General features: G+C 40.6%; 1 protein-coding gene across 1 annotated transcript; it reads left to right on the top strand.

The window, feature by feature from the left end:
* The first annotated feature begins 344 nt into the window (after nucleotides 1–344).
* On the top strand, nucleotides 345–12,584 carry LOC4333889 (probable serine/threonine protein kinase IREH1). Its single transcript, XM_015776150.3, has 18 exons — nucleotides 345–1,290; nucleotides 2,207–2,274; nucleotides 2,388–2,573; nucleotides 2,670–4,007; nucleotides 4,806–4,978; nucleotides 5,128–5,362; nucleotides 6,974–7,066; nucleotides 7,143–7,283; nucleotides 7,359–7,451; nucleotides 8,604–8,814; nucleotides 8,897–8,982; nucleotides 9,246–9,334; nucleotides 10,125–10,176; nucleotides 10,283–10,339; nucleotides 10,427–10,600; nucleotides 10,713–10,790; nucleotides 11,696–11,861; nucleotides 11,953–12,584. The coding sequence occupies exons 1-17, from the start codon at nucleotides 426–428 to the stop codon at nucleotides 11,777–11,779; spliced, it is 4,023 nt and encodes a 1,340-aa protein (XP_015631636.1). The 5' UTR covers nucleotides 345–425; the 3' UTR covers nucleotides 11,780–11,861; nucleotides 11,953–12,584.
* The last annotated feature ends 1,512 nt before the right edge of the window (nucleotides 12,585–14,096 follow it).

The raw sequence follows: 14,096 nt of genomic DNA, 5'->3' as shown, positions 1-14,096 counted from the left end.
CACTAGTTAAGTCCATGTTCGGTTAATGCATAAGAGTGAGAGATTGGAAGTGATTTATTCCACGGCTTTTTTTTTACAACAGACAACTTTCATTACCCAACCTGATAACCAAGCCAAAAACATTTATTCTACACCTATTGTGATGTGGAATAATTCTCCTCAAACCTCTCCAGTCCCCTTCAACTCCCTCCAAACCAAACAAGGCCGAAGGGAGTCAAAGTGGACTTATTTCCCCGCTGCAACGAACCCCCTCTCCTCCGGCCCACCAAAGCCACCACACTCCCTCGCTGACCCCAGTGGAGCTGCTGTAGCATTAGCATAGCCAGTAGCACTGTAGCTGACCCACTACTGCCCCAGTCAAGCCGCGGTCTCTCTCTCGTACCGTCCCACCCAGAGGCCCGAGCCGTGAGCCGCAAGGGAAGGGGATGAGGAGGGAGAGCACGCGCCGCGCGCCCCGACCGACCGGCCGAGTCCTCCTCCTCCTCGGCTCCTCTCCTCTCTCCTCTCTCTACATCTGCGGCCTTGTCCCCACTACCACGCTCTCCCTCTCTCTCTCTCTCTCTCCTTGTGGACTCGCAGTCTCGCTCGCTCGGCCGCCCCCACCACCTGTTCGACCGAACGCCTCCCCGGCGGGCGGCGAGGAGATGGTGTTCAAGGGGAGGTTCTTCTCGTCCCGGCACAAGTCGTCGGAGTCGTCGAGCCCCACGGACGGGAGCAACAGCCCGCGGACGCCCACCTCCGCGCCGCCCGCGGCGGGGTCGCCGGCGGCGGCGTCGTCGTCGTCGTCGTCCAGATCCGACAAGAAGAAGCCCAAATCGGAGACCCCCAGGAAGCGCGACAAGCTCTTCGGCGGCTCCGCGTCCGGGTCCGCCGCCTCCAAGGGCGGCGCGGGGGCGGCGCCTGCGTCGGCCTCGTCGAGCCCGTCGGCGGACGGGAGGAAGGCCGCCGCGGCGCAGCTTCGGGATGGGGGCGCGGGCGGGGCGTCGGCGGCGGCGCTGTCGCCCATCCTGGCGTCCTCGCTGGGCCTCAACCGGATTAAGACGAGATCCGGGCCCCTGCCGCAGGAGGGGCACCGCATCGCTGCCGCGCTCGGGAGCAGTAATCTATCGCGTGGGCAGGCGCAGGCGGACCCGTCGGCTGCATCGGCTGGCGGCGGCGGCGGCGGCGGGAGGAAGGCTGGAAGCTCATGGGCAGATTCGACCAGTGGCAGCCGGGGGAAAGGGAAAGCGGCCGAACATCCAGCGCGGGGCGCCACAGCAACGAGCCTGGAAGGAAAGAGCTCTGCAAAAGGTTGTTGATCCTGCAAGCTGAACATCCTTTAAACTTGTTTTCCAGGTTTTTGCATCATGATCCTGCAAGCCGGCTACAGGTTTTTGGAAGATAGGGGGATTAGCTTATCATTGCCAAGCTCTTGCATTGATAGTAAGGGGAGAACAGCATTAAGCAATTCAATTCAAGCTCCCTTCAGAGCTTACCGTGTCGACGGTAGTTGTTAAAAACAGTAAAAACATAATAATTTCAACTTAGATGTGTTGAGTTATAAGGAGATTGGCGCCCATGATTTTCATTTTGCCGCATGGTGTCTAGATGCTAAACTTGGAACCACCGGTGCTAACGTAAGAATGATTCTTACCATTTAAGTAAGGAATGCCCGCCTAGTTATTAAAAGGTGTAGACAATTTAAATTCAAAGCTAGTAATTGGTTGCTATTTTTAGCAGTTGATCATAAGCTATTCCTGCGATTTCATGATTGAAGTTAATGTAATTGTGCGCACAGCTTCTAATTCTATATACACAGCTCATTGGATATATGACTGGAGTGAGGTGTTCATTTGACTTGTGGCAGATTACTTACTTAAATACCTGTTTATGTCTATCGGAGCTATATCCTTCAGTTTAATTTGCTAGTTCTTAAAAAAAACGAACTTCTTGGAGTCCGCAGCAAACTCTGTAGTAGTTTGCTGAGAAATGTTTTACTATAAAGATTCATATTGTTGCTACAACTGGCTGAATTTATTCTATAATATGTGCTTCCGGTGTTTAATAGTTTCTGCTCCTCTCATATGAAAATGCATTTCTTTTTGTAGCCTTGTCCATAGCACATTCTACTTTATCCCATATAACAATAGCTAACAATGTATAATCTGTGTGTCTTTTTGTAACTTGAAAATCTGATATGTGTGTGCCCAATCTATCTCATACACAGTTAAACCGAATGCATTGCGGAACCATTCTGGAGATTTGAGGACTCCAACTCACATACCAGATAATGTGGTACTGATGCTTCTACAAGCCCATTTCACATTTTTAAATTAAACAAGCAATGACAAAACCATCTTTTGCTCTTTTCTTACTCCTCCTATCTGTACTGTCATCTTAATCCACAGTGTGCATATGATCCCTGTGAAACACCAAAGGAATCGGAATCTCCACGCTTTAAGGCCATCATGCAGGCTACCAGTGCTCCAAGGAAGAGAGTCCCTGCAGATATAAAAAGTTTTTCGCATGAGTTGAACTCCAAGGGGGTCCGACCATTCCCTTTTTGGAAGCCTCGGGGCATTTACAACTTGAAGGTATTCTCAATTCATGGTCTTCGTGGATAGTGATTAATGACCTTCATATTGCTATTTATGGAGCAAAATTAATCTTGTTTTCTGTCATCAACACAGGAGGTGTTAAAAGTTATTCAGGTGAGATTTGAGAAAGCAAAGGAGGAGGTAAATTCAGATTTGGCAGTATTTGCAGGAGACTTGGTTGGTGTAATGGAAAAGTACGCAGATTCTCATCCTGAGTGGAAGGAAACTTTGGAAGATTTGCTCATACTTGCACGTAGCTGCTGTGTAATGACACCGGGGGAGTTTTGGCTTCAATGTGAAGGCATAGTGCAAGATTTAGATGATCATCGTCAGGAGCTCCCAATGGGTGTGCTGAAGAAACTGTACACTCGGATGCTTTTTATCCTTACGAGATGTACAAGATTGCTTCAATTTCACAAAGAGAGTGGCTTTGCGGAGGATGAAGTTGTTATGGATCAACGTGATAAGATCATACAATCTGCTGATAGGCAGATATTGGCTCAACCAGGTGATGACACTACAACCAGAGGCAGCAAAAGTGATGTACGAAAATCGTACAGTCAAGAGCAACATAATTTAAAATGGAAGAGAAGCCAGGAGATAAAGCCTGTTAAGTTTCTTTCACCGCTTGATACAACAGATGTTAAAAAGGAGGTTGAGTCTCCAACCAGGGAGCGTATATCTTCCTGGAAACCTTTTCCATCACCTGTCCCAAAACCCCCTAAAGACCCTACCCCTATTAAAGAGGAATCACCTAATAAGAAAACAGATACACCCCCTGCAGTTAGTAGCCAGGCTGAATTGAACAGTCCAGTGGAATCTACATCACATCAATCTCTTCCTCCCAAGCATCAACACAAAACTTCATGGGGTCACTGGTCTGACCAGCCAAATATTTCTGAAGAAGGTTCAATAATGTGTCGCATATGTGAAGAATATGTCCCTACTCATTATGTAGAAAATCACTCAGCAATATGTGCAAGTGCTGACAGATGTGATCAAAAAGGTGTAAGCGTTGATGAACGTCTAATTAGAGTTGCTGAAGCACTTGAAAAGTTGGTAGAATCTTATACACAAAAAGACCTTCCAAATGCTGTTGGCAGTCCAGATGTTGCAAAAGTATCAAATTCAAGCATCAATGAAGAATCTGATGGCCCCTCTCCAAAACTCTCTGATTGGTCTAGAAGAGGCTCAGCTGATATGCTTGACTACCTCCAGGAGGCTGATAGCACTATTTCACTGGATGACATAAAAAACCTTCCTTCCATGACATGTAAGACTCGTTTTGGGCCAAAATCTGATCATGGAATGGCTACATCTTCAGCAGGAAGTATGACCCCTAGATCTCCACTAACAACTCCAAGATCTAATCACATAGACATGCTTTTAGCTGGCCGAAGTGCAATTAATGAGAGCGATGATCTTCCTCAGGTAAGCTCTCTCAATCACACATACATATATTAGATAGTTGATTATTTTGCTAGGCTAAACTATAGAAAATAGTCGGTGTTTATTTTTGTACAAGGTACAATGTGCAAAGTGAGCAAAGCTATGGCCATGGTAAAATATTTTGTTTGTTTATGAAAATTTAGTTTCTCTTGTGCAGAATACGTTTGTTGAAAAGGAATGGTAATAATGCCACTATTTTTCCAATCAACCACTGTGTCATGCGTATATATGATGGTTGGGTGGCTGGAACGAATGTGCCATGTATGATTGTGGGCTTAGCTGCCACTGCCACACGTTAGATGTCGGGCCGGATTGGTTCAGCTTTGCTGCTGCTGCACAGCCGCAGCACTATAGCAGCTTCATCACAAAACCTGTTATTGGTACTGTAGTTACAGCTGCAGCTGCAGCAAGCTATACCAATCAAGCCCTTCATTAGAGATGCTGTTAGTTGGTTAGTTTGCTTTGTTACCAAGTATACCTAGAGATGGTGCTGATTAGATGGCATCTACTATCTCCAATGTCTTAGCTGCACCTTTGGGAGCTCAAGGGGATTTGTTTTCTTTTAAGAATTAAGCAAGAAGAAAGATTAAAAAGTTCACTCCTGTCATGTTTACCTCCCTTTCCAAGCGGACTCCCCCCTTCACACTGGTCCTCAGTGTGGTATTTACCATATAATAATCTAGGTTAGGATCACTATGCATCATCTACCAGTAGTAAATGATTTTGTAATGTAATATAATGCAAGAAGTGCTGATTAACAGTGTCCTTCAATCTGTGCAGATTGTTGAACTTGCTGATATTGCGCGGTGCATTGCAACTACTCCTCTAGATGAAGAAAGGGCACTCTCCCTATTGGTTACCTGCATAGAAGATCTGCAAGAAATTGTCAATCGTAGGAAGCATGAGGCTCTCACGGTGCAGACATTTGGCACACGTATAGAAAAACTCCACCGGTGAGTCTCTGCTGAGTTCACTACACAAGTGGCTTATCTTAGTTGACATTATACTAAATAAGCACATGAAAATAATTCTTGCAGGTCACTTTTAGCACTTATATTAGTTTCCATTTGTAATTTCCCTTCACATTTATATAATTTCTTAGGGAGAAGTACCTACTGCTTTGTGATTCGGTTGATATGGACAAAGTTGATTCAGCGAGTACTGTAATGGATGAAGAAGATGATGTTGTCCGTAGCTTACGAGCTAGTCCTGTTCACCCAGTCAAGGATCGTACTTCGATTGATGACTTCGAAATCATTAAACCTATCAGCCGTGGAGCATTTGGACGTGTTTTCTTGGCCAAGAAAAGAACTACAGGAGACCTCTTTGCTATAAAGGTATTTGTTGCCATATATTTGTTCCCTTATGTACCCAGACTTGCTTTCCTTGGTTGTACCTGTAATGTTGTAGGCATTCTTGACCAAAAACCAAAAATATTGCTATATGACTATCTTTCAGACGCAAACCAGAATTTTAGCATGCAAAAAAGGGGAAAGGAAATTGCTTTTGATGTAAATATGTTGACTTGCCAGTCTTCTTCCCCAAAACTCAATAAAACACACTCAAGAATATTTGTTCTTGTCGATACTCGGCGGTAGTTTTGTTCAGTTGATAACCCCTGCCATTGTGATATTATTGCAATGATACTTTAGAAAGGGCCTTGAGGTTTTTCGTACATTTATGCATACCTTTCTAAACAACACATTTCTATGAGAACCACCAGCTGGAAGTCATTCATTATTTATTATCAAGGACCCCTTGTGATCAACATGACATGGTCAAATTATTGGATTGAAAACTTTTGCAAAAGAAAGGAAATACCTGTGGACCTTCAATGTTCAGAGAAGGAAGATTAGAGAGATGGTATTTCTCGCGTTTGCTTTTTTAATTTGCTCCCAGTTTGACTAGTTGACCACAAAAAAGATTAACACCTTGATGTTTATAGTACACATCTTCATATTTGTAGTACACCTCTTCATATTTATAGTACTGTAGTACACTATCCATACTACAAAAACCTGGCTGTACCACTTGTTCCGCTGGTTCATTTGGTACATGTGGTCAATGTTACGAATTATATCACTTGTTCTAAAATTCATTCGAGAAAGAAACTGCACTCGATTTCATTAGTTAGGCATCCCTTGTTTTTTAATCAAATCTGCGTCTTGTTAGATAAGTAACTTATGTGATTACAGGATATGTTAAAATTATATGACTGTTTGCTTTTAAAAAGTTAACTAATATGGAGTCGGTTCCAATGGGATCCATTTAGTTGCTCCCGTTAAATCATTATGCTGTTTTGGCACTATCACATTTTGGTTCGATACCCTACCAAAAGTTTGGTAATGCCGTATCTTTGGCAACTTTTGGCACTATCACATTTTGGTAGGGTAGAGTTGGTAGGTTTGGTTTGGTGCCAATTTGTGCCAACAAGAGACAAATATATGGGCAATGCCAAAGTTTTGGTAGTGGCAAAATTTTGATGGTGTGTTTGCCTGTTTGGTTTGGTAGTTTTTGTTTTCTAGACTATGGTGTAGACTGGACATGATATTGGACTCTAAGTAGTTATTTTTACCTGCATTAGTCTCCTTGATAGTCATAGCTTACTTATAAAAATGGGATCAGAATGACAGTGGAGCGGCCCATCATGTTCATGCTTTACTTGTGACAACTTGACCATCATAGGTTTTAGATTGAAGTGACTTTAGTTCACATGAATGATGAATTGACTCCTCACAAAAAAGGAAGTAATGATAAATTGGTATAGTAATTTTGGTTTTGCTGAGCACACAACACCTTGCCTCTGCTCAGCATGATAGCTCTAAGATGTAAAGCAATAGTTTGGGGGCTTGACTGCTAAACTCCCTTTATTATTAGCTTTTGTTTTTCGGTTTGGGATGGATGGGGCATCCATGTGGTCTAACAATAGTTGCTTACTTTTGAAACAGGTATTAAGGAAGGCAGATATGATTCGGAAAAATGCTGTTGAGAGTATATTGGCTGAACGTGATATCTTGATTACAGTGAGGAATCCTTTTGTGGTGAGTGAACTTGCAAATGCGACCCTTCATCATTGAAAGCTATACTGTGGTTCTGAATTGGTTATGTTCTTTTAAGGTTCGTTTCTTCTATTCTTTTACCTCCCGGGAAAATTTGTATCTAGTCATGGAGTACCTGAATGGAGGGGACCTGTATTCTCTACTGAGAAATTTAGGGTGCTTGGATGAAGATGTTGCTCGTATATACCTTGCAGAAGTTGTAAGTTTCTTTTACTAACAATTTATTTCTTCCATTTTCACTTTTCCTTTGTCTGATAATCATTTTATTCTGCAGGTGCTAGCTTTGGAATATTTGCACTCTATGCACATAGTTCATAGAGATCTTAAACCTGACAACTTATTGATAGCTCATGACGGGCATATAAAGGTATTTATGTGTGCGCATGATCGTTAAGTTTTCTCTCCATTTTTCTTGTTTTATGTTCAATGTTAGATACTCCCTCCTTCCAAAAGTCTAAGTCCTATTTCTTTTTGCACCAAGACCAATATGTAGTTAACTCATTCATCATGTGACAAAACCAATGAACATGCAACCTATAAAGTACTAAAATGACTTCTTGGGTTCCGATAAAAAAATTAATATAGCATATAATGACTACAAATAGGACTTAGACTTTTGGAAAAACCAAAGAATGAAATAGGACTTAGACTTTTGGAAGGAGGGAGTACATGATAAACTAAAAAATCATTCACATGCCTCTCAAAGGTAAGCGCTTTTCTGTTCTCTGATGACTAGAAGATATATTCCTATTTTTGGTTCCAGCAACCAAATGAGATAGTGATGTAGCAGTTCATAGCAATTGCCACAATGGCATCATCTAGTGAGAGATAAAATAAACACATATCCTATGAGAGTTCTGAGGAGAATCAGTTTTTGGAGTTTTGAAACTTTTTGAGGTTTCAAACTGTGTTGTATCAATGTCACGAGTTAGCAAATTGGAAGGAGGAACTCGGCGAAGATTGTATTTGAAAGAGGTGATCGGACGTGGCCCTGGACCTCGACGGCGCGGCGGTGCCGTGATCCGCGACGCGCCCTTGAGGCAGGAACAATGAAATGAGATTGATCTCAAATTCTGCTTGCATTAATCAACTTCCTTACAGCTTAATATACCCATCTAAGAGATAAGATCATAACAAATCATAGGGCTAAACTAACAAACCAATTTAGCTAAGAAAAAGGATGCTAACAAACTACTGTTCCGTATCTTGCTGTCGTCGCCGGCGCCGGACTTAGTGAGTAGTGACGTCCCCACATGACAATCAGGCAATGCATAAAAACTTTCATGTCATGACATGTTGGTTTCCACATAAATCAAATATATGCTGATTTCAGCTAGCTCTTTTCTAATTAAGTGAATCCATATCTTAATGAATTGATGATAATGCTACACATATTTCCTTCTGAGTTTTCATTTCATTTAACCTGTAATTCAGCAATAAATATTGTTTTCGTTCTTTTTCGAATATGTTCCTTTTTAATGCCTTCTATATGTCCTGCTTATCAATCTTAATTCTCCAGTTGACAGATTTTGGGTTGTCCAAGGTTGGTCTGATCAACAGCACGGATGATCTATCTGGTCCTGCTGTTAGCGGGTCTTCGTTGTATGGAGATGATGAACCTCAGATGAGCGAATTTGAGGAAATGGATCACCGAGCACGGAGACAAAAGCGCTCTGCTGTCGGAACTCCTGATTATTTAGCACCGGAAATCCTTTTGGGGACAGGACATGGTAAAATGCCCGACATAGTTTTCTTTCAACCTCTGCATTGTCTTCTCGTTTTGACTCTCTTGAGTACTGATTGTCCTTGCAGGTACTAGTGCTGATTGGTGGTCTGTGGGTGTTATACTTTTTGAATTAATTGTTGGAATACCTCCATTCAACGCAGAACACCCCCAGGTATCAGACTTTCATGTACTGAATATTTCTCTGCCATTTATGTGACGTTGAGTAAAGTTCTTTCATTAAGCATGCAAAGCTCCCGTTCAGATCTCTTGAGAATATGAGAGAAAGAGGTCTTCTAGAAAATACATGGGTTTTGGTCTGCTAGAAAACACATGGGTTTTCATCTATTTAATGCAAAATGTCGCTATATAAGTCAATGTTGTTTTTTGCTGTATTGAAACTGTGGCAACTTGACATTCTTGTTGTATTTGGTGTAGACAATTTTCGACAACATTCTGAACCGCAAAATACCTTGGCCACATGTCCCAGAAGAGATGAGTTCTGAAGCTCAGGATCTAATTGACAAGTAAGAAATGTTTCGAGTATTCTGAATACACAGTAACTCATGTTTCAGTCTTACAGGATTGCATGTTACTATTTCTTGCTTCCAAGTTTTAATGTGATAGATGATTATGCTAGATTGCACAGCTTTTACGTCACTTTTAGGGTCAATGGACCAATTATATAATAAATTGTTGTCTTTATACTGCATTTTCCTTTGTGTTATCCCAATGACAAGCATGAAATTTCTATACTAAAGTCAATAGGGTTTTTGCCATGATCATCACCATCAATAACAATTGAAGTGAGCTCCCTCATTTGTACTGTAAAATCACCACCCAAAAGTTGCTCGTATCAGCATTGTGAATTAATGTACGTCAGATTGTTAGCTGTATTATTCAGGTTCCAAATAACACAAATGAATGTTGGGGTTAATTAGGATTTTGGGTCAAACTAGGCAGGGACACATCTGCTCTAAAATATTACATTTTCTTGCTTGATAACTTGGTACTCGCTATATTTTATATTGCCATAGGTCAGTCCCTATCTTTTTTCCAGTTTCAGCTTATAGGGTAACAGTAGCACACTGCTATATTATATGTGTTCAGTTGTGTTCTATGGTTTATAGCATCTGTTTGCTCAAAGGTAGAACTATTCAATATGATTTGTATTTTTGGAATCTTTACGCATGCAATTTAAGCATATTATTACAATACTCCCTATCTACTTCATGCTCAATTTCAAAATCCTTTGTGAAGTTTATTGTGGTTATGTTTTTTATGTAACTAATGTGATATTATGACTGCTTTACCCAGATTATTGACAGAAGACCCTCACCAACGGCTAGGTGCAAATGGCGCCTCTGAGGTATTTTGACTTTTGAGGGTTTTAGAAACCTTCATCCGTTGTATGGATTATTCAAAACTTCTTATGATACATAAATGATTGATGCTTATAATCCTATTCCCTTCAGGTTAAGCAGCATCAATTTTTTAAAGACATTAGCTGGGATACCCTTGCTAGGCAAAAGGTGGGATATGGTTAACTATTTATTCTTTAAACATAGTTGCATCTCCATTGTAAAGGTGTACCGAGGATAACACGGAATCATATGCAGGCTGCCTTTGTCCCCTCCTCAGATAGTGCATTTGACACGAGCTACTTCACCAGCCGTTATTCTTGGAATCCATCGGACGAAAACATCTATGAAGCATACGAATTTGAGGATTCCAGTGATAATGGAAGCCTTAGTGGCAGCAGTAGCTGTGTGAGCAATCACCAAGATGATATGGTATGAATCATCAGCATTTATATAAGTAGAGGAAAAGAAAACTACAATTTGTTTGTCTGCCTTTTTATTCTTCAGTCATTTTACTAAACAATTGTGCAAATTGTGCAAATAGGGGGATGAGTCTAGTGGCTTCACTGAGTTTGAATCTAGCTCAAATGTCAACTATTCTTTCAGCAATTTCTCATTCAAGGTAATCCTACAGTTTCACATATTTATATCCTTAAAATAATTGAAGCATGATGGTGTTATCACGGTGGATAACCTATTCCTTTTTTTCTTTACAATTTCTCAGTCAAAGTAAGCCTACGGCTTCACAGTCCACCTATTTTGTTTCATGTTCATAATGTGATTGATTGAAGCATGAGTAACCATGATGGATCCTTTTTTAAAATGAACGTGTAATGTGTAATGCATGTCCTTCACTTACGGGCAGAAAAGTTTACCCACAGCTCCTTACATTTCCCTTGTATTTACTCACGAACAGGTCCTCAGTATTTGCATTACCAAGCAGTAATAACACCTTTTTCAGTTACAATATGCTTCAAATCATAGTAGTCACATCTCTACTTCGCTAGACACAGTACTGTAATATAGCTCAAACCATTGGAATAACTTCGCTAGATATTTAATGCTATTGGTATGAATCATACTAGTAATCCGTCAGTCAACTTATATGCTCACAACTTCACAAGCACGTGCTTTGTAAAATGTAGTTTGATGATTCCCTTGAATGTGGCAAAATTGTTCCACACAGTAAACGATAGTACAATGTTCATTATAAAATAGCACCTAGATCCTTGTGATACATAATCTAAAAATCCACTGAATATTTTATCACTGATGGCTCACTGACATGTGGGCCAGCGAGACAATGAGTGGAAAAAAGGAATTGGGCAAAGTGTCGACAAAGACAAACCAAAGTTCTTAGTGTCTAGCAGTCCAACAAAACAAATACATATTCTTTTTTATTCTCATTAAATTTGTGATTGTCACGTTTCATTGACAGTATCAATCCTTAAAAGTAGGGGTAGAAAACTTATTGTTAGCCCATTTGTGCCTATATTCTGCACACCGTTCTAACTTCTTTTGCTGCAGAATCTATCACAACTTGTCTCTATCAATTACGATTTGCTCACCAAAGGATTGAAGGATGATCCACCAACGAAATCTGAGACGTAGCAGTTCGTGTTATATCGGAATTTATTCATTTGAAGTAACCAAACAATTTACAAGGTGCTCGCGTGGTGTAGATCTTGTACATGTAAGTATTTCCAGTTCTTCTATGAGCAGTCAAATGTCATATTGTGATGCTGTTTCATGGTTTAATCCAGTAGTAACTACAAATGTTGCAGATGAAAGTGTGAGGCATGGGCTTGTTCCTATTGAGGTTGTTCCTACATTTCGCGGAGCCGAGTACAGTTTTGATGTTGCTTGTTTTCGAACAATTCCCGTGTCATCATCGATGAAACATCCTTGACCATAAGTTGGAATGCGTCACCTAGGAGCGCTGTTTTTTTCCCTTCTCTTACCGCACTTCATCGGCCTTGGGTGCCACCAAGATTTGGTCAAGGTTACTGTATGCAAATAGAACCCTTGAAGATGTAGATGGTCTGAGCAATTTTTCATTGTGGCATGTGATTGGGAATGACCGAATGAAGTTCCTGTCATCTCGGAGGTATCCCTGTACTCGGAACTATCAACACTTCAAAATACCATTCACTGGGTATAAATCTGGTTAAATAGCAGTGCTCAAATTTTCTCGGGGCAAGTATACTGCTCTGTTTGGTTCGCTTGGTTAGTCAATGGATTCACTGTATCTTTACCAATCGAGGGAACTCGGGAGACTGCGCGGTCTTGAGTTCTTTTCTCGTAGAGAATGGTGAATGCCTAAGTTTTGCAGTGGAGGTGGCTATTACGTCTAATTTCATTCCTGTTAACAACCAATAAATTATGAGGTAATATGTATAATGTAGGTTTGCTACTACTCCCTCTGTCATATAATAATATAAGGGATTTTGAGTTTTTGCTTGCAACGTTTGACAACTTGTCTTATTTAAATTTTTTTGAAATTATTAATTATTTTATTTGTGACTTACTTGATTATCTAAAGTACTTTAAGCACAATTTTTCGTTTTTTATATTTGCAAAAAGAATTTAAATAAAACAAGTGGTTAAACGTTGCAAGTAAAAAACTGACATACAACCCCTTGCCTCTAAGGCCTTTCACAGTGACCATCCACGTAGGAGATTCTCATACACGTACACAAATGCTGGGTCTCGCGATGCATTTCGCATCCCTACGGCAATCTGAAATGAGTATGCCTCGCCAAAATTTTAGTGTACAAGTGTTCATTTTGCGGACCTTGTGTTCGTTTCGGATGGTTGGGAACCAAACTCCTCCGCGCGAAAAACATAGCAATCAATTAGCACGTGATTATTTAGTTATTAGTTTTTTTAAAAAAATAGAATAATATGATTTTTTTTAAACAACTTTCATATAGAAACTTTTAAAAAAAACGCACCAAAATAGCAGTTTGAAAAGCGTGCGCGCGGAAAACGAGAAATAGGAGTTGGGAAAAGGGGAACAAACTGAGCAAAGGATTTCAAATCCTTCTGAATTCTGATCACGCATGAGCATGACTGCTCATCTGACCTCTTTGGCTCTTTACCACAATCAGCTTTAGCTAATACTACTCCCTCCGTTCCAAAATAAGTGCAATTTTATACTATTCACGTTTAATGTTTAACCGTTTGCCTTATTTAAATTTTTTTTATAATTAGTATTTTTATTGCTATTAGATGATAAAACATGAATAGTACTTTGTGACTAAATATTTTTAAAATTTTCAAATAAGACGGACGGTCAAATATTGGGCACGAATATCAATGGCTGCACTTATTTTGGGACGGAGGTAGCACGAGTGCTCGGCACGGCATGAGCAACCAGAACGTGAACCAAACAAGCTGCAGTCTCGAGCTCAAGAACAAGATAGCCAGAAATTCATATAGACCATTAGACCAGGAATTGGGACTGCGAATTTGTCCCAGCTTCATCTCGAACTAGTTAAGAAAAAATTCTCCTTAAAAAAACTAATCACTGGATTTGATAACTTGGTCATAACCTGAAAGTCCCAACAGAAAATGATTTGAAACGACAACAGAAAACCTCTCAAGATGAGCTCTTACCGGGAGTCACAGCGCTACTGATACGCACCCATTTATCGCAAAATTTGGAATCCTGGTGCTGACAAGAGTACACCCCTCAAACCATACGAGCCTTTCTTATACACCTTTTCATTTTTGCAGTTAGCAAACAATGCCATATCTCCTAGAAGCTGAACATGTATGATTTATGGAACAGGTTGAAATGGCATAGGTTGAGGGCATAAAGGATTTGAGGGAAGTAAGAGAGCTCATATGAGCACCGTAAGGTCCAAAATGCAGTTTCAGGTTAATAATCTTTAGAAAACAGAAACACTTCGGTTATGTGCAATTA

This window comes from Oryza sativa, chromosome 3 (genome assembly GCF_034140825.1).
Source record: "Oryza sativa Japonica Group chromosome 3, ASM3414082v1".
Lineage (NCBI taxonomy): Eukaryota > Viridiplantae > Streptophyta > Magnoliopsida > Poales > Poaceae > Oryza > Oryza sativa.
Note: the sequence above shows the minus strand (reverse complement) of the source record. Positions and strands in the feature narration are given on the sequence as shown.

Excerpts from the sequence above, each read along its gene's own strand:
- LOC4333889 (XM_015776150.3), top strand. The coding sequence starts at position 426 with ATGAGGAGGGAGAGCACGCGCCGCGCGCCCCGACCGACCGGCCGAGTC. Across the intron at positions 7,284-7,358 it reads GTATATACCTTGCAGAAGTT|GTGCTAGCTTTGGAATATTT; the intron begins GTAAGTTTCTTT and ends TTTATTCTGCAG. Across the intron at positions 10,177-10,282 it reads GTGCAAATGGCGCCTCTGAG|GTTAAGCAGCATCAATTTTT; the intron begins GTATTTTGACTT and ends TATTCCCTTCAG.